The sequence below is a fragment of the Engystomops pustulosus genome, chromosome 1 (genome assembly GCF_040894005.1).
Source record: "Engystomops pustulosus chromosome 1, aEngPut4.maternal, whole genome shotgun sequence".
NCBI lineage: Eukaryota > Metazoa > Chordata > Amphibia > Anura > Leptodactylidae > Engystomops > Engystomops pustulosus.
In genome coordinates this window covers 163,503,121-163,527,321 of record NC_092411.1, presented here as the reverse complement: position 1 = coordinate 163,527,321, position 24,201 = coordinate 163,503,121, and the positions used below count along the sequence as shown (strand labels likewise).

Sequence of the window (24,201 nt, the reverse complement as noted above, 5' to 3'; positions counted from 1 at the left end):
GAAAAATCTATAAAATATACGCTATATACGACTAAGCACAGTAAAAAATGTTTACTAAAACTAAACACAGTAAGAAAAAATACTAGAGTATCAGATTCTGTAGCGGGGCCCACGCATTGTAATAGTAATCTTATACAACATATAATATATGAAAATAACAATACATTGTGACAGATGGGTTATAGCATATGTACATCCAAATGTGTTATAGCCAACTATTCACAATTCGATTAGAGTAAAAAGCCAACTCCGATAAGCAGGGGCGTCACAGAGCTACAGGAGTCTCTATCTATCTATATAGGGCACATGACAGGGGTATCTATATGGGCACATGACAGGGGGATCTATATGGGCACATGACAGGGGGATCTATATGGGGCACATTACAGGGGGATCTATATGGGCACATAACAGGGGGATCTATATGGGCACATAACAGGGGGATCTTTATGGGCACATGACAGGGGGATCTATATGGGCACATAACAGGGGGATCTGTATGGGGCACATTACAGAGGGATCTATATGGGCACATGACAGGGGGATCTATATGGGCACATGACAGGGGGATCTATATGGGCACATGACAGGAGGATCTATATGGGCACATAACAAGGGGATCTGTGTGGGGCACATAACAGGGGGATCTTTGTGGGGCACATGACAGGGGGATCTATATGGGCACATGACAGGGGGATCTGTGTGGGGCACATAACCGGGGGATCTTTGTGGGGCACATGACGGGGGGATCTATATGGGCACATGACAGGGGGATCTGTGTGGGGCACATAACAGGGGGATCTATATGGGCACATAACAAGGGGATCTGTGTGGGGCACATAACAGGGGGATCTGTGTGGGGCACATGATAAGGGGATATATATGGGCACATAACAAGGGGATCTGTGTGGGGCACATTATAGGGGGATCTGTATATGAGGCACATTACAGGGGTATCTGTATATGGGCACATAACAAGGGGATCTGTATGGGGCACATGACAGGGGGATCTATATGGGCACATGACAGGGGATCTATATGGGCACATGACAGGGGGATCTATATGGGCACATAATAAGGGGATCTGTGTGGGGCACATAACAGGGGGATCTGTGTGGGGCACATGGCAGGGGGATCTATATGGGCACATAACAGGGGGATCTATATGGGCACATGACAGGGGGATCTATATGGGCACATAACAGGGGGATCTATATGGGCACATAACAAGGGGATCTGTGTGGGGCACATAACAGGGGATCTGTGTGGGGCACATGACAGGGGGATCTATATGGGCACATGACAGGGGGATCTGTGTGGGGCACATAACAGGGGGATCTATATGGGCACATAACAAGGGGATCTGTGTGGGGCACATTACAGGGGGATCTGTATGATGCACATTAAATTAATGCAAAACACCGGTGGCTCGTTCCTGATCGCAGGCGTTGCAAACACAAACGCAGACGAAACGGCACATGTGCCACCACCCTTAGGGTGATGGCACACGTGCTGTTTTGAATGTGTTTTTGGCCCCTTTTTAAGCAATCCGTTTTTGACAGGTTTGATCGATTATCTAAATTCAAACTGGTCAAAAATATAAAAACATTTTTGACGGACTGCTTAAAACGGGCCAAAAACGCGTTCAAAACGCATGCTCCTGTGGTTTCTGTAGCTGTATAGCCCCTCAGTAAAGTTGTTATTAGCACAGCCACATGTGAGGGGGTTATGTACAGGAGGGGGCATTACTGAAAGTCTGATACAAATGCATTGGGGCCCGTGCCCCGGATCTTTTACCACCCCAGCAACGCCCCTGCTGCTAAGTATGTATAGTCGTAAGTTTTATGCAAGACAAAATTGCAGGTGTATTTTCGATTAGGGATCACATGCACATGATAAGTCTAAGATATACGCTGTATGATGGATAAGATCAGAAAAATTAATATACGATAAAAAGATCTGTAGTATATGATCCCATTCTATATGGGTAGCATTAAGTTCTTTCGGTCTGGTATTAAGTCTCAGCGATTCTTCTTAGCGTTCGCCTCTCCACTCTACGCACATAAGTGAAGCTTGGTGTCAGTGAAAGCTTGGTGTTGTGAAAGCGAGGCTTGTCGTGGATGGAATCAAGGCTTGGGCTTTTCCAAGCAGGTTTAAAAATGCATAACAATCATACGTTTTTGGAACTCTTGTTCCTTCCTCAGCAGCATATCTCTGCAGGGTGTTGCTCCATTAATATACCTCTAAATGGTAATCTGAAAAGTCCAGCGATTTGTAAAACCTGGACTGAACAATAACATATCACGACTGTGGATTGTCCACATCTTTGTTTCATTTCAGTGTAACACATACCTGTATAAGTTTTTAAAAAAGACAGGAAATTACAAAATAAATTACAAAAAAAGAGAAGAAAAAGGGGAATGGAATCCTACACCTTTATATTTATATTACGAAAAATCAAAGACCCCAAAGACTGCATTCAGACCCCTTGGGACCAGAGTTTCAAAATCATATATTGTTTTGGATTCCTCCCTTGACATCTTTGCAATATAATTGCCCCCCCCCCCCCTCCAATCTATCTTAACTAATTTGAGTGTACTAGGGTCTTTTCTATGGTGACTTTTAAAGTGTGCAGACAAACAATGTTTTTCAAATCCATTCTCGATGTTTCATAATTCTTGTTGTCATACCAAAGTATGAAAATAATGAAATAGACATGAAATTTGGGGCACACAGTGAAAGCTGTAAAATCCAAGCCCACAAGAATACAGCTTGAACATTTTTTTTCACCATTTTCACTACATTTGGAATTCTTTTCCCGCTTCCCAGTAGACGACATGGAATGTTAAATACAGTCACTTTGAAGTGCAATCTGTTACGCTGAAAACAAGCCCTCTCGCAGCTCTTTACAAAATTTAAAAAAGTTATAGATTTTTGAAGGTGGGAAGTAAAAAATGAAAACACAAAAACAAAAAAGGGCCTTGGCAGGAAGGAGTTAAAAAAAGGAAACAATAAAGATAAGCTAAAACCTAAAAGTTCAAATCACCCCCTTTCCCAAGAACTGATATTTATCAACAAGTAAAATCATAAATATGCTAGGTATCACCGCATCCCAAAAAGTCCAGGTGACATACTCTATAAATAAGTATGGGATTTTTAGTTGCGCAATGTGAGGCATGTGCTGCCAGGAGCTAAAGACATCTGGTGGGAAATTCAGCAGCCATAAGTTTTGTTGATTCTGGCCCTAGAGGAGAAGACATGGTTGGTTATGGCTTTCAGCATTTTCTTATTGATAATGTTGGTGCTGTAACATCACTGTTTGTGTGTATAAACCCCCTGTGCTGTGATCACTGTGTGTGTCTATTAACCCCTTGTACCACCTATTCCGTGTATAAACTACACTGTAAACAAACACATGCACATGATTATAAAATAATGCTTTATTAATTAATTAATGTACACTCAAATATATGGTTTCTCCCCAAAAGGAGACATAAAAAGAAGGCAGACACAAAGAGACAACGAACAGACTAAAAGACAATGCACAAGGATCAGGTGTAAATAAATGTACAAATGGTTATCCCTAGCACTACAAGGCTACTGTGTTTGGGTATGGACTGTGAAGATTCCACACCAGCCTACATGGGCAGCAGCTGAAAGACCCACAATAGGGTACATAATAAATAAGAGGGAACCCAAATGAGGGATGACATAAACCACGTTAAACAATAATGGTGAAAAGGAGATAATCTGTCAATAATACAGACCGTGAACGTGTGCTCAAGCCCTTAGGCTGCCCATGTAGGCTGGTGTGGAATCTTCACAGTCCATACCCAAACACAGTTGCCTTGTAGTGCTAGGGATAACCATTTGTACATTTATTTACACCTGATCCTTGTCTTTTAGTCTGTTGGTTGTCTCTTTGTGTCTACCTTCTTTTTATGTCCCCTTTTGGGGAGAAACCATATATTTGAGTGTACATTAATTAATTAACCTCTTAACGCTCAGCGTCCGATATATCGGACGCTGAGCGCAGTGACTTAGCGCTCAGCGTCCGATATATCGGACGCTGAGCTGATGCCGGTTCAGCTCAAGATCTGAGCCGAACCGGCATCGGGAAACACGGGGTGCCGGCTGTGACTGATAGCCGGCACCCCAGTGTAACACCCGCGATCGGAGTTGTCTCCGATCGCGGGTGCTTAACCCGTTAAATGCCGCGGTCAGCGCGACCGCGGCATCTAACATGTATCTGGGGGATCTTTCCCCCACGATCGGCCCCCCCGAACCGTTTTCGGGGTGCGCCGATCGTTGCTATAGTAACTCTGGGGTCCGATCTGGACCCCAGAGTTACCTGCAAGAATTGCCAGTAAGATGGCGTCTGTGACGTCATCTTACTGGCACAGTGCCAGCCTATGCAAGTGTATAGGCTGACACTGATAATACTCTGCAATACATGAGTATTGCAGAATATTATCATGAAGAAGCAATCAGATGATTGCTTCTTCATGTCCCATGGTATAAAAGTGAAAAAGTAAAAAAAAAAGTTATTCAATAAAAAAATAAAGTCATAAATCACTAAAAATGCCCCAAACCCCCAAAACATATAAAGAGACATATAACTCAAAAAAAAGTCTAAATCATAACACAAACCCCACATATATAGTATCACCGCGTCCGTAACAACCCGTAGAATAAAAGTAAATCATTATTGAACCCGCACGATAAACACCGTAAAAAAAAACTGTTATAAACCCTCCAAAAATTATGATTTTTACCTTTTCAATCCCACAAAAAATGCTATAAAATGTGATCAAAAAACCATATGTACTGCGACATGATACTGATGCAATGTACAACATGTCCCGCAAAAAACAAGCCATCAACCAGCTCCGTAGCCAAAAAAGTAACAACGTTATGCCACTTGGAAGACGGCAATACATAAATGATAGATTTTTCCCCACATTAGGGTTTTGTTTGACAAATTTAGTAAAACGTAAGAAAATATATTCATGTTTGGTATCCCCGTAATCGTATCGACCCATAGAATAAAGATAACATGATTATTAGTCTATACGGTGAACACCAAAAAAAAAAGAAGTAAAAAATCCAGTACAGAATTGATGCTTTTCTACTCCTGTCCTCAAAAAACGTTCCTAAATTTTCAACAATAGGTGATACAAACCCCAAAATGGTAACATTGGAAAAAGCATCTCGTCCCGCAAAAAAAATGGCATCACATGGCCCCAATAACGCAAAAGCGAAAATTTTATAGCCTTCAAAAGGGGCCAATGAGGAAACTAAAATCCTGGCAGCTGCAGCGCCCTCCTTCCCTTCTGCACCTCGCTGTGCCCCCATAACACAAGTCACAGCCACATGTGGGGGGTCTTTGTACTCAGGAGAAATTGCAGAACAAATTGTATGGTGGGTTTTCTCTTTTTATCTTTTGGAAATGTGTAAATTTTAGGGCTAAATGAACGTATAAGGGAACAATATGACCATTCTAAATTTCACCTCCATTTTGATTCAATTACTATGAAGATCTCAAGGGGTTAACAATCTTCGTAAAAGCTGTTTCTGATAGCTTGAGGGGTGCAGATTTGAAAATGGGTTGGTTATATAGGGGGTTTTGATGCTAAATATGTAAAATTTCATTCCAAACTGTATTTATCCCCAAAATAGTCAATTCTGAAAATCCGGAAAAGCGATATTCTATTTGCAAGCCGCGTGACATCAAAATAAATTATCCAGACATTTCAGAAATTATGAAAATGTAAAGTTGACAAATGGGAAATGTTATTCAGCAACTTATTTAGGTGGTAAATCGATCTGCCTGAAAACGCAATGATTTTGAATTTCGAAAATGGCAAATTTTTCCAAAAATTTATCATATTTTCTTTTTTTTTGTAAATAAATGCAAAACTTATCTGCCAAAATTTACCACTAAAATGAAGTACAACATGTGGGGAAAAAACAATCTCAGAATCGCTTTGATAAGTAACAGTGTTCAAAAGTTATAACCGTATAAAGAGACGCAAGTCAGAATCCAAAAAATCGGGCTGAGCCTTAAGCTACAAAATGGCTGTGTCCTTAAGGGGTTAATAAAGCATTATTTTATAATCATGTGCATGTGTTTGTTTACTGTGTAGTTTATACACGGAATAGGTGGTGCTGTTGTAAGTTGATGGTGACTGGTAGTGGCCCCTTATCCAGTTTCACCCCATACAAGCTTTTTGGTATTATTAACCCCTTGTATATATTAACTCCATGTTCTGTGACATTACTGTGTGTGTATTGACCATTGTGCCTAATAAATTCCTAAAAGGTGGGCCCAATGATTTATTAAAAGAGAGCCCTGCCTAATGAAATACTAAATTCCTACCTAAAGTATGATGGGGGGACCTGCATGATGGAATATGGGTCCACAGTGTGGTCAGTTGTTGTGTGAGGGGTTTAAATTATATATGTGGGAGGTACAGTGTGGTCAGTTGTAGTGTAAGAGGTATATATAATATATTTTGGGGCACAGTGAGGTCAGTTGTGGTGTAAGGGAAATATACAATATATATTGGGGAACAGTGTAGGCAGTTGTGGTGTGGGAGGTATATATAATATATGTGAGCAGGGGCGGACTGGGAATTTAACGCGGCCCTAGAAAAAAATGTAAAAGTGGCCCCATTCTGTGGGCGTCGTCAAAACAAGTAGGCGTGGCCATGTTATGTGGGTGGAGTTCCTAAACTCTACACAAACTGTTTATAGAAGTTCTAAAACAACATGTACAGCCACTGCCTCCCTTATACAGGAAAAACTACTACAAAACCTTCTCCGATAAATAAGAATGTAACTACTATAATACTGCCCCTATGTGCAAGAATATAACTAATAATAATACTAAGTAAAATATACTATAATAAAGCATTTTATGTACAAGAATATAACTACTATAATACTGTCCCTATGTGCAAGAATATAACTACTATAATACTGCCCCCTATGTACAAGAATATAACTACTATAATACTGCCCCCTATGTACAAGAATATAACTACTATAATACTGCCCCCATGTACAAGAATATAACTACTATAATACTGCCCCTTATGTACAGGAATATAACTACTATAATACTGCCCCTATGTACAAGAATATAACTACTATAATACTGCCCCCTATGTATAACAATATAACTACCATAATACTGTCCCCTATGTACAAGAATATAAGTACTATAATACTGTCCCCCTATGTAGAGATATATAACTACTATAATACTGTCCCTATGTACAAGAATATAGCTACTATAATACTCCCCTCTATGTACAAGAATATAACTACTATAATACTGCCCCCTATGTACAAGAATACAACTACTATAATACTCCCCTCTATGTTCAAGAATATAACTACTATAATACTGACCCCTATGTACAAGAATATAACTACTATACTACTGCCCCCTATGTACAAGAATATAACTACTATAATACTGCCCTCTATGTACAAGAACATAACTACTATAATACTGCCTCCTATGTACAAGAATATAACTACTATAATACTGCCCCCTATGTACAAGAATATAACTACTATAATACTGCCCCCTATGAACAAGAATATAACTACTATAATACTGCCCCCTATGTACAAGAATATAACTACTATAATGCTGCCCCCTATGTACAAGAATATAACTACTGTAACACTGCCCCCAGGTCTAGTTTCCTTCCCCCTCCTGCCCCCAGTTCTAGTTTCCCCCTCCCCCCTGTCCCCAAATCCCCCCTGTGGACAAAAGTTCCATTTTTAAAAAAATTTACCTAGGTAAATTTGTTATTGAGCCAAAGAATGTGATGGTACTGACCCAAGGAATAATGGCTAGATATCATTTGAAGCACACAATGAAAACAAATGACACTAAATAGTTCAAATGCATTTTTATATCAATTTCAACTCCTTTGAAACCTATTCCTTCTTCCTGGTACAGGCCATGGCATAATAAATACTGACACCTGTAAATACAATTTGTTTTGCAGAAAACAAGTCCTTATACAACTCTGCACATGGAAAAATTAAAAAAAGTTTTTTTTATTACTGCATGTATTAAGCCACCCCATACACAGACATATATTTAGAGGGGGGGATTTATCACAAGTCTCTTAAAGCAGAACTGTTCTAGTTGCCCATGGCAACCTACCAGAGTTCAGCTTTCATTTTCCCACAGCTGCTTATAAAATTAAAGCTGAGCTCTGATTGGTTTCCATGGGCAACTAGATCAGTTTTAGGGCTCATTTACACTGCCGTCTGCGGGGCCGTACATGCGGCCGCAAATTTGCGGCCGCATGTACGGCCCCATAGACGGCAATAGCGGCACGGCGGGGATCCGGTGCCACACATGTGTGGCACCGATCCGGGCCGCACACCGCAAAAAGATAGAGCAAGCTCTATCTTTCGGCGGATGTGCGGCCGTGTGCCGCTATTTCCTATGGAGGGAGGAGGGGTCACCTCCTCCTCACCTCCAGCACACGGCGGTATGCCCGCACGCGGGCATACCGCGTGTGAATGTACCCTTACCTTAGAAAATTGTAGATAAATCTCCCCCACAGAGTGTAAGCTAGAGTCAGCTACAGAGTCATTCCATACCCACACAAACAACAGCTAACTCAAAGCCCCCTTGATCTCTGTTGAGCATGTTCTTGTTGTGGTGCTTGCACCATGAGGCATCTTGAATCACTGCATTTTGAACATATGAAGCTAGCTAAAATAGAGCGGGGGAAAAGGATGACAATCAAGGTAATGAACCCCCTTACAGATGTGTGATGTATTTGTACATATTGCAGCAAACATCCACCAGTAACACCCACGATTGGTGCTAGAACCGATCACGGGTCTTCACCTTTTGATTGCCATCTATCACTACGACAGCCTCTGGTCTTTATAAGACCCAAGTCTGTAAATTTTCTAAAGATTTGCAACAATCTGCCAGTGGCACATTGTTACACATGATGTGCAAAATCCACATATGCAGGTGGTCCCCTACTTAAGGAAACCTGACTTACAGACAACCCCTAGTTAAAGACGGACCTCTCTGCCCACTGTGACCTCTGGTGAAGCTCTCTGGATGCTATTACTTTAGTCCCAGGCTGCAGTGATCAGCTGTAAGGTGTCTGTAATGAAGTTATATTGATAATACTTTGTCCCAGTCCAGCAAAAAATTTTGAAACTCCAATTGTCACAAGGGCAAAAAATTTTTGTCTGGAATTACAATTATAAAATATAGAGTTTCGACTTACATACAAATTCAACTTAAGAACAAATCTATGGAACCTTGTAACCTTGAATCTTGTAAGAAACCCGGGGACTGCCTGTACTACCATACTGTAGTGTGGCAGTATATAATAGGATCAATCAGATCTACAATCTAGGTTAAAGTATATACAGGCAGTCCCAGGGTTACGTACAAGATAGGGTCCGGAGGTTTGTTCTTAAGTTGAATTTGTATGTAAGTCGAAACTGTATATTTTATAATGGTAGATCCAGACAAAAAAAATTTGGCCCCAGTGACATTTGGAGTTTAAACATTTTTTGGTGTAATTGGACCAAGTATTATAAATAAAGCTTCATTACAAACACCTTACAGCTGATTATTGCAGCCTGGGACTAAAGTAAAGCATTCAAAAAGCTTCACCAGAGGTCAGAGGGGTCTGTCTGTAACTATGGGTTGTCTGTAAGTTGGGTGTCCTTAAGTAGGGGACCGTCTGTACACTTATTGAAAAACTAAGCCAATCTCCAAATATCAGTAAATAATAAATTTAGACTTTATTGAAATCATATACACAAACAAAATAACAAAAACTCTTCAAGCATATCTACTCTTTTCAATACTGTTTTGTATTTTGTTTGTGTATATGATTTCAATAAAGTCTAAATTTATTATTTACTGATATTTGGAGATTGGCTTAGTTTTTCAATAGGTGTATATTGTGTTATGGCCAACATAAATGAATTTATAATGAATTGGTGGTGGAATTCAGCATAGACAGCTTCTATGGATAAAACAACTGTTTATTTCCCCCCTCCTATGTGACCCATAAGGTAGTAATCTAGGTTAAAGTACATTGATGCATCCCAAAATGTCTGATCTATCAAAATATAAAAAACATTTTTCCGGCATTGAACCCCTTAACTAAAAATAGCCCTCTAAACAATGCCACTTTTCTGCCATTTTACAACATATAAAAATGTAATTAAAAAAAATAAAAATGTTGTACAGTCCCCAAAATGTTAGCAAAGAAAACATCAGTTCATTTGATAAAAAAAACTACACCTAACACAGTGCCATAGACAGAAAATAGTGCCAGAATATTTTTTAAATGTATTAAAACAAAACAAAACCTATTTGGTATCTCCATGATCATACCGACCCAAAGACGGAGATGTCTCATTTGGTGTGCACATGGAAAAGTGTAAAAACCAAGCTTGCAAGAACATGGATGATGCAACCACATGGGGCTGTGAAAGAATCATGGAATAGCTTAATTGGCTTAACAACATACTAGTACTGCCTACCAGTGGTTTATAAGGTAAATGTCTGATGACAAGTTCCTTTTAGATGTAAAATCAAAAATATGAATGCATTTTTCATAGAAAGCACAAATTTTATGTGATTGATAGAACAGTGGTGAAACAGTTGTGACATGGATACAAACATGTTGTCATCTACATTTTAGAAGGTTATCTGATGTACATGCTCTTCCCTTCTAGTAGGCAGTTCCTTATTTAGGATTATACATAACATGGAAACAGTCTAAATCCTAAAACCTCTTGAAAATACACCTCTGCTGCAGATAAGAATTTAACATAATGACACATGCTTTATTAAAAAGAATAATAATATTTTTTTTTGCGCAATGATACTCTGCAGTACTTTATAGATCATTGGGCACATATTCAGACAAAATAAAACATTGCAGAGCAATAAAACACATAAAACAATAAGAATGAGAATGCTTCTTGAGCTTAAACCTTTAAACCTTAAAATGTCTGGAGATTATCCTTAAAGGTGCATTCCGGCAATATGAAGGTCTGATACAAAAACGCCTAATGCTAGAAATAAATAAACAAAACAATACTCAATGCCATTAATCACAAAATGGAGCTTAAATAGTTAACTTTTATAATTCACAAAAGTTATTAGCTTTCAAAAGTAGGCAGAGTTATCTCTAAGATGGTAAACACAGGACACTACAACTCTCATGAGCCACAGGACACTACAACTTTAATGAGCCATCAAAACTCCTCCATGCTCGAAGTGATGATCTAACAGACTGTTACCATAGTAATGGCAAATAATAAACTTTATGTGGCAGATTTATCAGAAGTGTCTGAGAGTACAAGTGCATTAGTTATTGATGACAACCAATCAGAGCTCAGCTCTAATTTAAAAACCATTTAAAGGGAACCTACCACCCCGATTCTACCTATAAAGGTAGAAGGGGTGGTAGGTGGATGGATGGGACGTGAGGATAGCCCTTTTTTGGGCTAATCCTCACGTCCCGGGTGTCTTTTACAAAACTTTATTACATCTATATGCAAATTTTTTATGCGGCTACTGGGGCGTGGAGTAGCCGGACATTAGGCTACTAGTCGCGGCTACTCCATGCCCCAGTAGCCACGTTACTCCGCCTACCAGGAAATCTTCGGCGCGCAGCTCCTGGTAGCTGCACGCCCTCGTCCGAGTCCCCCGGCTACTGCGCATGCGCAGTAGTTCCGGCCCCGGAGCCGCGGCCGGCGGCCGAAGGACTGCGTTCTGCGCATGCGCAGAACGCAGGGGACCCGGACGAGGGCGCGCAGCTACCAGGAGCTGCGCGCCGAAGATTTCCTGGTAGGCCTAATGTCCGGCTACTCCACGCCCCAGTAGCCGCATAAAAAAATTTGCATATAGATGTAATAACGTTTTGTAAAAGACTCCCGGGACGTGAGGATTAGCCCAAAAAAGGACTATCCTCACGTCCCATCCATCCACCTACCACCCCTTCTACCTTTATAGGTAGAATCGGGGTGGTAGATGCCCTTTAAGGGAAAATTAAAGCTGAGCGCTGAATGGCTGCCATGGGCAACTAGTACAGTGCTGCTCTCAGGTACTTCTGATACATCTCCCATGTTTCTCTCACCTCCTATAACTGCCATCACTGCTCATTACCTCAGCGCCGCTCAGATGGTGTCTCACCACAACATTGTCAAGACTGGATATGTCCCATACTTCATTGGCATATCATGCTTATATGTTGTATGTACGTATGTTGTATGATATATGTACCTATATCAGTATGACTTGCCATGTGCAGATTGGCACCATGTGCATGATAATCCAGTCTCCTCTCTTATATTAAATCCACCTTTCCCCTCCATCATACCATCCCATGTAAAAAATACACTCTCCTCCCTTAAAAGGTTCTGTCTGGCATGGATGCTTTCTTACACAAAAAGCGCCACATCTGACTACAGTTTGTGCTGGTATTGCAGCTCGGGTGTAAAAAAATTAATGTATATGCTCTGCAATACCATACATTACCTGTTTATAGAAGGAAGCAGACATGTTTTCAATCCGAGACAATGTTAAAATACCCAACAAGCAAAGTTAAAAAAAATCACCTTCCCAACCTACAGTGCTACATACAAAACACCCCCTGAACCCTTCCAACATAGTGCTGTGTAAATACATCCATCCTGTCTTCCCAGCCTTCTAACATGCAGTCCCTTGTAAATGCATCCCTCTTGTCCCTCCAGTTTCCCAACTGCAGTGCCATGTAACTACATCCCTCCAGACCCTAATATGCAGCCCCATCTAAATACATTCCTCTCTCCCTCCAGCCCCAATAAATGACATCACTATTGTCCATCCTCCACAGCTCCAATTCTGACTTATGCACACACTGATCCAGTCCTGTTTCCTTTAAGACATTTATTAGACTGGATTCACAGTTATCCATTGTACATGGGAAGTTGTCTCATTACTCTGACAGAGTAATGACAGAGTAATGACTAGTGACATTATGGTTTATTTGTGCATCTGTGCAGCATATGCAGTATTTTCTTGTCCAGAACATCTGAAACCCCATTTGCCAGAAAGTATGCCATAAAAAGGGATAATTCTTGCATTATTATCCTCCAGCATTTTTGTACCACTTGCGTGAAAATATAATAGATTGTCAGTCAGACACTTGTTTCAGCAATCAATAATATTATAATAATATAATACACTGAAAAGATTCAGACCTGTGCAGAATGTCACCTCTCACAGTGTCAAACTTAAATAAATTCCTGCACAACATTTGCAACTTTATGTAAATGGATATATAACTGAAGCTACATATGATTGTCAAAGTAAATAAAACAATGGGGCTCATTTACTAAGGGTCCATCGGACGCACTTTCGTCAGGTTTCCCGATGATTTCCGTTTTGTGCCGAATTGCCCCGGGATTTTGGCGCATGCGACAGGTTTTGGCACATCGCCGCCGGCTTGCACGTGACAGAAATCGGGGGGCAACCCAACAGATTCGGACAAACTGCGGAATTTAAAAACGCAATTGTGTCGCAATATCAAGCACTCACATGCACCGGGAAGAAGAAGGTGAACTCCGGTGGACCTCGGGACAGAAGCGACGGATGCAGGAACTCGGGCGCACGATCTTCATGAATCCCGCTGGACCCGAATCCTCGTCGGACAACGTGCCACGGGATCGCGACAGGACTGGGTAATCTGCCCCAATAAGTGTGACAATGTAGACACCTCATAGTAAATAACCTAGACACTGGTTTACACATATGTAGAATGAATACAGGTCGATTATGGACAAACTATAATTCCAGCATTGATCCAAGACAAACCACTATGGGTGGGTTTACATGTATCTGTATGTCAGTTGTGTACACTCAGCTGTTTTTACTCTGAAACTGTACACAACTGAGCACCTATCTAACCACCATAGACAGAAAAGGGCAGATAAAACAATGCAACATGCTTTTTTCAATTTTTCTGTGAAAAGTGATGCCTGGAGTGAAAACGGATGCAATGGATGCCATACAGAGTCCCATCAAAGCTATCAGTTTCCCTCTGGATTTTCTGCACCAAGCTGCAGGGAGACAGACATGGACATTTATTATATGTGACTAGTCCTATGAGGTGAACCCCAATTATTCCACATTATGGAAAATATCCTGCCTGTACAAATTGATCTCTCATAACAATAAAACACATTCATGGGATCGCTTTCCTTTGTACTAGAGATCATCATACAGATTCACAGCTTCCTACTGATTACAGCTTACGTCTCTTTTCCACTGGTTATGTCTGTATTTTAATGTATGATCTGTGTAACTTTAAGTGCTACACTTGCTGTTTTATGGACAAGGGAAGGCTTTGGTATTTGAAGAACCTGTAATGCAATAGTAGATTATGCTTTATTGTGCAATGAGAATCCTCAGTCCAGTCACCCACATCCCTCCACTAGCAAGGAAAATGGCACCTCTTAACCTCACCTCTTAACAAATAAAAATAATAAATAGATATACGCTCTGGCATATTAAGAAGAATAGGGAATGATTGTAATCAATAATGTATACAAATACTTTTATTTACTGTGCTGGATTTATTATGACACTTACTCCAGATAAAGGGTAAGGCTACATTCACACGATGTATGCCCGCTGTACCGTAGTACGGCGGGCATACATCGGTGCCGCGGAGAGGAGCAGGGGATGAGCGCAGCTCACCCCCGCCCCTCTCCATAGGAAGATACAGCGCACTGCGCCGTATCACGGGACATGTCCTATCTTTTCCCGGGCTACGGAGCGGTACGGTGCCGCACGTGTGCGGCACCGTACCGCTCCCGTACAGGGCCGTGAGCCCATAGAAGTGTATGGGGGACGTATATCGGCCATATATACGTCGGCCGTATATACGTCCCCCATACATGTGTGTGAATGTAGCCTTAGAGAATTCCCAAACCTGATGCTTGGTAAAACTGTATTCTTTCTTTTACTATACACATTAGTGTGTGTTCTGGTTTGTTATGTTGTGAGGTTAGTGAGGTTCTTTCACATTACTTTACAACCAACTCTTTGTTGGTCTGTATATACACGATAGCTCAATATATATAGGGCCACATTTATCACTTCTGTGCGCCTAAGTGTAGTAGTTGCGCCTAAATTCTGGCGCACTGTTTTGCCAGAATTATCACAAGCTACAACCATCTGTGATAAGTATATTTTCTGCCTCTTATTAATCACTTTACTTTAAAACAGTTTAGGCGCAATTTTGGCGCAGTTTAGGCGCAATGTTAGATTCAGGCACTTACATGTGATCCTGCTATAAGCTCCTCTCTGCTTCTCCCACATCCCAGCATGAAGATAACACTCACAGCAGCACCCAGGTGTGTGACACCCAGCACCCAGTGACCTCCTCAGCAGGGGCTTCTCCTGGAGGGGATCCCCCAGTGCTGATCTCCTGCTGCACCCCTGTAATTCTGCACAGTATCGCCCTCAGACACACTGGTGATACTGTGCAGAATTACATGGGGACACTTGTATGTCGTATCTGCAACATTCTGCAAACTTGTGCAAACTTCTCTTGCTCTTGCTGTAAGCTCAGCGTTTTGCAGAATGTTTTGTAAATAGAAGGTGATGAACTGTAAATAGAGTCTGCAGCTCCTGTCTGCAGTGTATCTAATGTATCTATTATCTCTTCTAGTGTCTGGCTGAGCTTTGCTGCTAGAAATGAGCTGTTCTGCAAAGGGGCTCAGTGCTTTCTTCTCAGATAACGCCACCTTCAGGCTGGAGTGTTTTTGCGCCCGTTTTTGCGCCTAAATGAAAACGTTGCAAGTGATGAATATCATTAGGCGCAGCAAAACATCTGGATTGGTAAGATAGATGAGGGAAAGCTGGTTATTTTTGCTGCGCGGCTAGTTTGGCGTTTAATCGCAAAAATGGTGCAAAAACGGTGCGCCTGAATGAAAAGGCGCAAAAACAACAGAAAAAACGAGTGATACATGTTGCCCATATATTGTAATACTGTATATATATTCATGTTTAAATTTGCAATCTAAACAATATTTGAAGGGAAAGATTAAATCGATTTTTCTGACTGTGATGAATTAGGGATAGTAATTCGAATTTATTGATCCACTTCTTGCATTCTACTTATAATTACCAGTTTAAATGTAATCAGAGAATTGTATATGCAAGAGCATATGCAGATGTCCTGTATAACCCCAGGAAAACCCCTTATCCATAGATAAATACACAACAATTCATAACTACCTGCGTGCAATGGGCTGAGTATAAAACAGACTGCTAAAAAGATAGATAGATAGATAGATAGATAGATAGATAGATAGATAGATAGATAGATAGATAGATAGACTAGAACACTGGGATCCTTCTCATATTGCTCTTTCCTGCATTAGCAGAAGTGTTACAGAATAATGCAACAGATGTCTGTCTCCCTGGCTTTACAGCAGTGCAGGAAATCTCAAGTATGCATGGTTAATTATTAATCTGCGGTTTATACGTTTGTTTTCATGAAGCATTGATTAATATATTAGCATGGAATATTAAATGTACATAAGAAAATGTTGGTCAATTCATTAAGGCTTGTGGCAGGAACCCCAGAACACACAACAGACATCTCAATATGAATGCTGAACACCTTTCTTTTACTGCATGTGTCGTTTTACATTAAATGTATAATTTATTGTAAATTAATACCATTAAATACATCAGTCTGCATGTATAAAGTGAAATAGTTTATCTGCTGCAATCTTCAAAATACATTATGTGATTGCAAAGTTATATTGTTTACTTTATTGTAAATTACTGCATAATATATAGTGGTACACACATATATATATTGTATATATATATATATAGGTCGGAGTAGGTCGCAACATATGTTTGCACATATATGTATATGATACATGAGGTAAGCGTGTTGAAATATTATATTGATTATTACAGAGCCTCCTAAATTATGTCAATCTATATACAAGTAATAGACATTGGCCTTAGTGGTCTCCAGGTGATTATTTTTATATTAGTGAGCAAGATATAAAACTGAAACTGCTCAATTAGATTGAACAAGAAAGGTAGTTAAGGAGCCAATTGTGGCAGCGCTTAAATCTTTATTTACCAGAACCTTGTAAAGCCAGAACAATTTGCATTCTATTAACTGCTTTTCAATAGGGCATTGACTGGAACTAAAGGATGCCACTATCCTGCCCTAATTACAGCCATCTGAATTACACTACAGGCATATGAATTCTCGATACACCATTTCCTCAATCTAAAGGATGGCCAGAGACAGGACCTGTATCGTCAGCTGTAAGATATAGGCACATCCACGTAACATTTTCAGTTTGAGCGGCAGCATATTTTTACACATCCGAATCAAAAGTTCCCCCATCTTGCCTAATGCTAACCATGGATTATATTTATGTGGCACAAGACATTAAAAGACACATTTGGCAAAATGACAAATACAAATAAAAATGATCATATGTATGACAAGTGAAATAATTATTGTTGGGCAGCAGTCATACAAATAAAATAATATAGAGATAGATAGACAAACAGGTAGATAGATAGATAGATAGATAGATAGATAGATAGATAGATAGATAGATAGATAGATAGAATAGAGAGATATGTGTATAAATTAAGGTACATGGAATAATAGAGCGTTGTGACTAGTGTGACGAAACAGAGTCGGTTGGACAGAGGGGCAAATCCCTGGTGTCTTTGTCTGTGTGCTATAGATAATTGATTGGATCTGCCATTTGTGAGATGAAGAGGCCTAACATGGATCGATAAGCCGAGGGGCAGCTGAGAAAGGATCTAGGAAGAAGAATCTGTTTTCTTGATACCTCACTTTTCCCATTTATACCAACACGTTTAGAATTATCTTTCCCATGTGTACTAAAAGCTGAATGATGTTGTATAAAAACCAGCCAATTAATTAAATGACCCTCTTCTAGATTCTATTTCTCATGTGTCAAAAGTCCAAAGTGTTTAAATATCAATCAGGTTACATATTCAATAGAGTCATCATGATTCTTACTGTGTATTTATAACAGTCACACATGAAGATTTTTAATGGTCATTTTATTATTATCGCCACTATACCACGGCTTTACATTTAATAGCTATGAATTCCATCTGGTATGTCATTCCTTAATATTTTCTTAATTCTAAATATAACAATGTTCTATGGCTGGATGAACCTTTGCTGAAGAACTACTTAATTATATGTCTGCAAAAATAAATAATACTGGTGCAAAAATACAACTATATCAGAGTGGTCCTAACAACTAAGAGAAGCAAATGTGATTATGCAGAATGTTCCCTGAGGCAGGTGCTGGTGTGACAGACGGGACCTTTGGTGTCAGTCTACAAGACAGCTTCAAACTCTATTTAGATTTCTGTTCAGTACAACCAACAACCAAGGCAATATCCCTAGGTGGCCCACACAGCTTGTACTGTAAATTGAAGATTTTGTGAGAAGCTAACAAGTGTTTTGAAAATAGCGCATACCATACAGACACATACTATGTGATCTGGCAAGGCAAGAGACATAATAAGCAAAAATCTCCAAAATATATTGAGCAAATAGGCCAGTGGGTATTTGTGTCAAGGTGCAACACCCCAAGTTTGATATTTTCATGATAAATGCAGGTTTCCAAAGCTACAAATAAATGTTTTCAGAATAAATGGATTTTTTTTGTTTTTATTTTCTTTTTATTAAAAACAGGCAGTTGTTATAGATTAGACCACACTATGATTAGGTATTCCGGATATTCATTCTCTGGTGGTTTTTAATAGCAAAAATAGTGGTGCTGAAACATCTTCAACATTTTCAATATGTTTGGCAGATGAGATAGATTGCAATTAGATCAATAGACTATTTACACATCTGTATCTGTGGAAATAAAGCCTCACTAGTTAGTACTAGTTTCCTTTGGTATATAAAAGAAGAAATGTTGAGTATTTGGAGAAAACAAGCAACTAAAGGCAGAACCGTTAAAGTGATAGGGGGTATATAGTGACATTTGCTGGTTGCAGTAAAAGGTAAGGTATTTCTACAACATGATACAATTATCATGTCATATTTATATATTTCTGCTCGGTGCTGTATGATATATAATGTATACTTATTATCATGCTGTTTGTAATATGTGTAGTCCCTGCGAAAGTAATTTTATTTGTCTTAATTTTTTTATGTAATGTGCATATTTTGTGTACAGATTTTACACCGTGCTGTTGATCATTGGTTATTGTTTGTAGAACATTTGGAGAGCCAATTATACTGTTTTTACTTTTGTACTTACTTTTATGCCTTATATTTTGTGTTGAGTTTTGCCATGTACTTGGATTAGACGTACCTGCTAGTCTCAGGGCCGACATCCTCTGGAACTCAGGTTCTTGCAACCACTTCCACATTCTCCTGAATGTCTCTCGACCAGACTTAAGCTTACTCCAGGGCTTTGGGTTCCTCAGGAGATCAGACAGAGTTCCCTGAGACCTGCACAGGATCCTTTGAGCAAAGATGGCTTGTGGTATACTGTATCTCTTCAATTCGGCCGTAATCCTTTGAGCAACCTCTTTTGTGTTGATCTCCTCTACTTGACCATTGCCACCAGACTGAGAAGCAGAAGAGGATGATTGTCTTTCCCTTTCACTTAATATTGAGCCACTAGACGATGAGTGATGGTGACCGTGTGGATGCATTCCATTCAAAGGGGCCATCATGGCAGCTCCCGCAGCACTTAAGCTTCTTGAAAGATGGTCCTCGCCCCTTGATAACATGGCAGCATGAGATTCGAATCCATTTGGTGACAACATTTTATCATTCGTCAAGTGTCCACCAGGACCATAAGGGCCCAGTGACTGTTGTGAGTTGTGCAAAGTGCCTAGCCCATTTGACAGAGGAGACAGCGGTTGACCCATGGTAGCTATGTCCTTTGGGTAATGACTATAGAGATTGCCCATAGATGTTAAACCCCTCTCGTCTCTCATCAAAGTAAAACTTCCACTGACGTTTCCTGTCAAGCGCTGCTGGTGATGGTGGTGGTGATGGTGGTGGTGGTGAGGGTGGTGAAACTTGTCAGACACCGTAGAGATTGGGGGTAAGTGTTGGAGAGGGGTCAGGGTTGTGTAGGTGCTGCTTAAGCTCATGCCAGATGGAGAATCACAAGACATGTTCATAGCTGGATGCAGTGGGCCACTTAGGCTATGCTCGTTTCTGTACTCCCCACCTTCCAGAATGGAAGCCATGCTTGCCACCATAGCAGGTCGACCATGAGAAACAAGGTTCCTGTGAGAAGCTTGTCGGTTGTGTGTGGAACTCATAAGCTCCCCAGTTTGGGAGTGTGATACACTGTGGATGTTGCCCAGATTCTCCATTGTAAGTTCCATGTTCCTTGCTGGTTTATTCTAGGGGCCCCCTCCTCCTCCTCTCCTTTCTTCTCCTTTTGCTTTCCGGGCTAATTCAGATTCAAAGCTTTGCCATCGATTAGCTTCTGCTTCGCAGTCAATTCTGCATGACTTGATGAGCTCCTTGCTCCTATCCCCCTCCTTTCCAGGGATACAATGGATGTGTGATTGCTGGCTTAAGGTTCTCTCTCCCTTTCCCCAAGTGATGGTTGCTGCTTCTGGCTTTGTGGTGTGTGTCTAGAGCTGAAAGCTGCAGATAATATTGGAGCTGAGCTCAGACCTCCTGCCAGCCTCAGTCTCACAGCCAGCGCTGCCTGACGTCAGCATCCCTCTGCCCATCGATAAGTATCTGTCATTGCTCCACTCCTGCTCTGCACACTCCACATAACCAGGAACCGGGCACATTCACCACAAACACTACAAACACTAAAAACAAATTGATACCTAACTCTGATTATAAAATTCTAGATGATAAATATATTTACAGATGAATAAAGACGTATTGTTATGAGAGAAAGAGAGAGAGATAGAGAGAGAGAACAATAAGATGCACCAACTATTATACTATCAGATTGATTACAAAATCCAAAACCACAAAATTGAAAAAACATAAAGGATATAAGATAAAACAGACAGACGGATACGATTTAGATAGACCCATGAATAGATAGATAGATAGATAGATAGATAGATAGATAGTCAATCAGACTACAAATCACAGTCGGATTAACTGTGGAGGAGGAGGTCTGTTAAGTAGGTTGTTAGCAGATGTGCGATCATCTATCTAGTCCAAAAACTCCTAAACATTTAAAATGGAGAGGCATACAGGTCTAAATGAGAGAAACTATGATCAAAGGAGCATTATGGAGTCGAGATCTTTCTGGCGATGCTACCGGTTTTTATTTATTTCTTTACTTGTTTCTTATACTAAAATATTGGAATTTATTTTTTATCTGTATTTATGTAATCATACATGAAAATGTATACATATATTCCGGCATTAGCTCCTTATGCAGAGCAAAAATTGAATTGAAGTGCCTGAGTGGTGTAGTAGTGACTCCCAGTGACTTGTAATACCTTACCGTAAACATAGATTGTTGATAGCTAAATAAATAGTTCCAAATGTTTATTATCCAGTGCTCATATAATAGAAAGTGATTAAAAGTACAGCATTTGTTCTCCTTCTCCTAAGATGAGCGCTTTTTTAATGATTATTTTGTAAACTCAATCTCCCTTCTTCAGAGACCACAACTAATATTTTAATGAATATTGAAAAAGTTCCAATAATATGTTTATTTTCCCTTAAGTCCTTTAGGTCAATAGAAAACAGACTGAAGCTCTGAATTGAGCGCAGTAAAATCTATATCTCGCCATTTTAAAGCGTTAGCCGTCTTGAAGCTGCAGCTGTATAAAAGACATCAATACCAGAATATTCTATCACTTTGATACCCAAATACCACTATATCTATTGATAGAGTTTATTTATATGAAATCAATGTAATTTGCTTCCAATATGTAAGGAGTGGGGGAGCTTGAGTTCTCTGAAACTATTGTTGAATGAAGAGTCTCTTATTACAAAATGTAATGTATAATGGAAAAGGGAAACATTTGATTTTCCACAATGAAACGGATTTCTGCAATATTTGCTATGGTCAGTGCGTCTAGGCTTGGTTCTTCTAGGTGAAAGAAAAGGAGGTGAGAAATATTGCTGCGAACAAACACTGGAAACAAAGGACAGTGCCCAAAAATACACAACTATGCTAAAACAAGCCATTTTTCTCGAAATAGTGTGTAAATATTTGGTTGTTTTCTACGTTTTGCTTTGTTTGGATTGACAAGATAAATATCGTTGTAATCATACAATATATACAACTATATCCTTGTATTTATGAAGAACGCTTTATTATTGGTATTGCTAACATCTAGGGATGCATATTAAAGATTACTGCATTGTTCATAACACATCTCCATCCATCATAGCAAAACAGAGCGAATTAGATAGCATTATCAGAGTTTGGTACAAAGTGGAAAAATTGGTCATTGGCAAATCTGGCACCATATCTTCTCAGTCCAACTCGGGCTTATACTGGCCTCGCCTACAGGAGAGAATGAACACTGGAAAATCCCACTGGTCTGCTTTAAATATAAGCAGGACAAATGATTCGAAATTATAGAAGATATATATATATATATCCTGCCTCTGTTCTTTACCAAGGCCCTACCTCGAAGCTCCTGGCCTGATGGCAATCCATAATTTGTTTAGCTCTGCTAAAATGAATGGTGCTCTTAATTTTGCTCCAGGACTGTTATTAATTGAACATCCCTACTGGAGCTTGGAAAGAGGTCCTTTTAGTAATTAGTAAAATATAATTGAGCACTGCTAGCGTGAGTTCCCATTCTGAGACACCCCATTGCTCCTTGTTAATCAATAAAATATCATTAAGCAAAAGGCAGAGAAATGTGCTGATAAACAGAGTGGGGAAGAGAGACATTAGGGAACAGCCAGGAGGGGGGAGGGAACTGGGGTACATTCAGGGCAGCGACATATATATATATATATATATATATATATATATATATATATATATATATATATATATATATAGCGACGTTTATACGTATGGCTGCTCATAAAAGGCTGTGTATCTGGTGGACCCCAATATTACACAATAAAAAGAGTACTGCCAACGCTGTAATTATAACTGTACAGTAGCAGGTCTGTAATTATACAATTACAGTAGCTCTGTACAGCCACAAGAGACAAAAAACTTGTTTTTCGCCCATGTAAGGGGTATCCTAGTAGGCTCTGTGGGGGCCACATGTGCTTCCTAACAGTCAATTGAACCATTATTGGTTACATATCGACTTGGGGCTTAAACATTGGCTTGGATGTTATAAATGTGTTGTGTGAGAAATAAGCGTACTCAGTATACACTAGTATGCCAATTTCTATATCACTTTAATTTACAGAATCCAACGACATCGGCAAACAACAATAATTATTTCCAAGTGAGGTCCCTGTATGTAACTAGCATGCTTCACTCCTTGGATTCACTTTTAAATCATTTAACTCCTAAGACCACCTGAGTATATAGTTGGCACATTTTCCTCCTGTGATATATCATGGTATCACAAAAGTCTCACAAAAGAACATGAATCTTCATACGACCTCCATATGTGAACACCTAACATAGGAAGAAATGTGTGGAGATGGCTCATCTCTCCTTCATTTGACAGCTGCTAATTATCGATTCCTCTTCCTTTTCTAATTTTCCTTTTTCTCCCTATACTCTTCTTATCCTTTTTACGTTCTCCTCTTCCCCGTCCCTTTCAGTCAGGTGTGTCGACATAGGTTTTCCATATCTTTTATGATAAAGGCTGCTTTGATCGTTTCTATTTAATGGTATAGTATGGGGATGGCTTTACACTAGCTACACACATACTAATTGCATAGTAAAAAAAATGAACTTTTCAGTAAAAACTCGGAGGGTTTTGATCCATCCCAAAATATAACCAAATGTCGACAGAAAAGATACAGTAAAACATTTGGCAGATTTTATTTACTTCAAAGGGATGCAAATTAATGTAGAAATGTAGAATTTAGTTTTAGTTGTGTCAAAATTCGTTTTTTTGCAAAGGACCTAAAGCCTCCTCAGTCTAGAAATGTTTTTGAAGATCTCATTCAGCACAGGAAAATAAGCAACCTTAATGTAAGTCCGAAA

The 24,201-nt window shown here is 39.7% G+C and overlaps 1 protein-coding gene across 1 annotated transcript in view; it reads right to left on the bottom strand.

Annotated features, from left to right (window-relative positions):
* Positions 1–20,659, bottom strand: part of ONECUT3 (one cut homeobox 3) — a 120,328-nt gene extending 99,669 nt beyond the window's left edge. Inside the window, exon 1 of the mRNA XM_072113737.1 lies at positions 19,429–20,659. Coding sequence (XP_071969838.1) covers positions 19,429–20,461 — 1,033 coding nt within the window. The 5' untranslated portion in view covers positions 20,462–20,659. The remainder of the gene's footprint in view (positions 1–19,428) is intronic.
* Between the last annotated feature and the right edge of the window lie 3,542 nt (positions 20,660–24,201).